This window comes from Pristiophorus japonicus, chromosome 11 (genome assembly GCF_044704955.1).
Source record: "Pristiophorus japonicus isolate sPriJap1 chromosome 11, sPriJap1.hap1, whole genome shotgun sequence".
Lineage (NCBI taxonomy): Eukaryota > Metazoa > Chordata > Chondrichthyes > Pristiophoridae > Pristiophorus > Pristiophorus japonicus.
The window spans coordinates 128151581-128156016 of NC_091987.1; the positions used below are offsets into that span (position 1 = coordinate 128151581).

Genomic DNA, 4436 nt, shown 5'->3' on the forward strand with positions numbered 1-4436 from the left:
GGAGGGAGGGAGGGAGAGGGAGGGAGGGGGGGAGAGGGAGGGAGGGGGGGAGAGGGAGGGAGGGGGGGAGAGGGAGGGGGGGAGAGGGAGGGGGGAGAGGGAGGGAGGGGGGGGGAGGAGAGGGAGGGAGGGAGGGGGGGGAGGAGAGGGAGGGAGGGAGGGGGGGAGGAGAGGGAGGGAGGGAGGGGGAGGAGAGGGAGGGAGGGAGGGGGGGAGGAGAGGGAGGAGGGAGGGGGAGGGAGGAGAGGGAGGAGGGGGGGGAGAGGGAGGGAGGGGGGGGGGGAGGAGGGAGGGAGGAGGGGGGGGAGGAGAGGGAGGGAGGGAGGGGGGAGAGGAGGGAGGGAGGGAGGGAGGGGAGGGGAGGGGGGAGGGAGGGAGGGAGGGGGGGGGAGGAGGAGGGAGGGAGGGGGGGAGGAGAGGGGAGGGAGGGGGGGAGGAGAGGGAGGGAGGGGGGGGGGGGGGGAGGAGGAGAGGGAGGGGGGGGGAGGAGAGGGGAGGGGGGGGGGGGAGGAGAGGGAGGGAGGGGGGGGAGGAGGGGGGGGAGAGGGAGGGAAGGGGGGGGGGAGGAGAGGGAGGGAGGGAGGGGGGGGAGAGGGAGGGAGGGAGGGGGGGGAGGAGAGGGAGGGAGGGGGAGGGGAGGAGAGGGAGGGAGGGGGAGGGAGAGGGGGAGGTGGGGGAGGGCGGGTAAGGACGTGATCCAATTCTGGCGGGGGGTTGTCAGCGAGAGCCCGAACGTGGAAGTCACGACACTGTCAGTATTCGCCATCGCCAATAAACCGGTTAACAATCCGTGACCCACAAACAATGCCCCATTACAGAAACAGCTGTTGCCGACCCTGCTGTTACTTGAAGCGAGTTATGATCCTCGCCGGTCAGTACTCTGCCATTTAATCGCCAATCGCTCCCCCCTTCCCCCCTGGACCCTTCACACCTCCGCCACTGCCTCAGTTGGTGGCCGAGTATTTGCCACCCCGAGTACCGCGGTCTGATTGTAAACGGAGGTGGTTCCGCCGGAGCCGGCATTGCTGCAGGGCCCGAGGACGACACGGAAATAGCAGCCAAGGCCCCTCCAGCGGTTGTTTATTGGGGATGGAGGCGGTTACCGTACCGGTTAATTGCGCGGCGCATCGCTCCTCTCCGAATCCGGGTGGGCGGCATACTCCGCCCTCTCTCCTCCCCTCCAGCCGCGACCGTTACTGCGCAGCCGTCCGGCCTGCCTATGCCCCCAATATACCTATCCCCCGAGCAGCGCGATCCGGTGCAGAGTGCCCGGCCGCCGATCGATCCCATTTACGCGGGGGTCAGGGAGTGGGTCAAACCGGAGAGGGGGGAGGGGCTAAACTCTCGACAAAAAAATACTAATCGACAAAATAACTACAAATACCAACTGAAATAAGTTAACATTTACAAAAAATACTGACCCGCAAAATAATTTATAAAAACAAAAATAAAACGGTAATTAAAACATGAACTCCCGGGAGCTGCCGCTCTGGGTGATCAGCATTAAACCAACAAGAGCCAAACCCGCAATTAAGTACTTTGCTTCCTTCCCTTTGCCTCTCTGATGTTGAGAAACTGCCAGCCGCAGACATGCTGCACTATTGCCACTGTGGACCTTGTCTACCTGGAGCCTTTATACACTTTCCCGACAAACAGAAGAAATAATTTCAATTAACCAATTCTGGAAGGTCGGGCTAACTCATGCATAATTCACCCCAGCCTTTATCTGTATAAAATATTTTCATTTAAACACTGACCCGTCGCCAATTCCAGCAGGCAGAGCCGTGTCACAACTTTCACTTTCAACACTTCCTATTAAGAGGACGGAGTGGAGGTGGGACCCATTGCTTCCTTTATTTTCTCCACATCTTCGTTTTTCTTGATCTGTTGTTCATTTCATTGTTTCCTGCCCAGTACAGGTGTTGCCCTATTAACCAGCTTTTGTGTGGCAGTCCCCAGAGAGTGATACTGGGCACGAGTCCAATGCCACCAGAACAAATACAGCGATAATTGCCCTTCTCAAGAGGAGGTCACCCCTAACACAAAACAAGCGGCCCAGTCAAACTCAGAATGTATCGCTGTTAAATGATAACTTGGTTATCACTGTTGGTGAGCCAGACAGTATGCTGCCCGGAAAGCTTCAAGCAAACCGATGGCCACCACATGATTGTGTTCTAGGATTTAGAACAGCAACAGGCAGTTGGAGCAACCCGCCTTGTGCCCCGCATCCTGCTCCTATGGATGGTGGTTTTCACTTGTTCCAGGAGCAGACTCGCCCAGAGGTCCCCAATATGTTTGAATATTAAGGGAATCGAGGGATATGGGGATTGTGCAGGAAAGTAGAGTTGAGGTAGATCAGCCATCATCTTATTGAATGGCGGACCAAGCCCGAATGGCCTACTCCTACTCCTAATTCTTATGTTCTTAATTGAGTACATAGCAGAGAGCAGTAAACTGCAGACATTTCAATTGAGTGGTTTTGAATCTTTCAATCCTGAAACGTTACGCTGTTAATTTTACCGTTTCACGCGGTCAGCACTTTGGGGGCCCAGTCAGCCTGTCAGCGCTTGCTGACAAAAGTCAATGTGAACTGAAAAACCATATTTGGATAGACAAATAAACAGAAACTTTTGTTTTGGAAAAATATCTGTCAGGTCATACCTCATCTCCAAGCCTCTCCAGGATGTCAACAATCACAGACTCATACAGCACAGAGGAGGCCAATTGTGCCAGTGTCGGCTCTGTGAAAGAGCTATTTAATTAGTCCCAATCCCCTACACTTTTTTCCGTAGTCCTGCAAAATTTCCTTTTCAAGCATATACCCAATTCTCTTTCGAAAGTTACTATTGAATCTGTTTCCATCACCCTTTCAGGCAGTGCAATCCGGATCATAATAACTCGCTGAATAAAAAAATTTACTTCATCTCACCTCTGGTTCTTTTGCTAATTATCTTAGATCTGTGTCCACTGGTTACTGAACCTCCTGCCAATGGAAACACTTTCTTCTTATTTACTCTATTAAAACCCATCATCATTTTGAACACCGCTATTTAATAAATCCAATAAGGAATTCAGGAGATACTTCTTTACTCAGAAAGTGGTGAGAACATTGAGTGGTTCAGACAAATAGCATAGATGCATTTAAGGGAAATCTAGGTAAGTACATAAGAGAGAAAGGAATAGAAGAATATGTTGATAGGGTGAGATGAAGTAAATAGAGTGGGTGCAGACATGTGGAGTATAAACCCGAATGGCCTGTTTCTGTGCTGTAAATTCTATGTAAATTTATCCTTAACCTTCTCTACATTGAGGAGAACAAACCTAGCAGTCCCTCCACATAACTGAAGTCCTGACTCCCTGGTATCACTTCTGGTAAATCTTCTCTGCATCCTCTATAAGGCCTTGACATATTTCTGAAGTTTGGGGTCCAGAATTGAACACAATACTCCAGCTGAAACCTAAATGGGGAAGCATCCAGAAGTACTTGTATTGAAAGCAGTTGGTGCACAACTTCAGAACGTCCTGAGAGCCACCATCTCCATGAAAACAAACTGCCAGCTGAGTATGCTGCATAACCACCTGGTGGCATGTTTATCTGGGTTGTTTTTTTCTAAAAAAGCATCAACAAATATTCTTCTATTTAGACTTTCATTCCCCATTAAATTTTCAGCTTACATACAAGGGTGCTGGGACAAGCAGTAATATTTCAGTTATAAGCTATTATAGTCATCAGCAGAGTTATTACCATCATACGAACATATATACAGGCATACGAAAAGGGCGGGGAAAGAGCACTCAACACATCAAGCTCTCCCCATCTAAGGTTGACAACCTTCTAGGATTGTTCTGGAGTCTCCAGGAATTAAATATTTATCTCCTAGATGCTGCTGCAAGCAACTCTGTAGAAAAATCATTGGGACATAAAAAAAATTATTTTCTTTGAACAGTTTGATTTATTTGTTGTTAAAAAAATTGGAGATGGGAAAATGGCTGTTTGATTGACAGTCAAGAATCATCCAATCAGGTAATGAAGAGTCTGTTTACTTTCCAATTGACATGGGAAGGCGGAGCACCGTGATGATGAATGTATCACGCAACCAATGGCAGGAGCATGGGGGCGGTGCAGTTGGAGGTGGGTGGGCATGTGACGATACCTCCAGGAATACGTCCAACCAGAGTTCGCAACCCTGGCCCCATCCAGTCATGGTGCAACCACACACACCATTTCCTCACCACTTAACCATGCAATCTCTTAGAAAAAGCTAAAAAAAAGAAAAACATATAGGGGCCGAATTTGGTCGGCGCCCATTTCTCGGCAGCCCCCGGGCAGCACTTACCTTTTTGCTGCCTGCTGCCGCCAAGTCCCATTGGGAGCCATTTTCAGCTCCGTTGTGTGGGCGGCAGCATCAGTGGCAGGCAACAGCAGTCGCCGGAAA

General features: G+C 50.8%; 1 protein-coding gene across 1 annotated transcript in view; it reads right to left on the bottom strand.

Moving 5' to 3' along the window:
- The window catches only part of LOC139275581 (uncharacterized), a 276054-nt gene extending 274791 nt beyond the window's left edge, over positions 1–1263 (bottom strand). The window contains exon 1 of the mRNA XM_070892751.1: positions 1109–1263. Within this exon, the coding sequence (XP_070748852.1) occupies positions 1109–1158 (50 nt within the window). The 5' untranslated portion in view covers positions 1159–1263. The remainder of the gene's footprint in view (positions 1–1108) is intronic.
- Positions 1264–4436: the final 3173 nt, after the last annotated feature.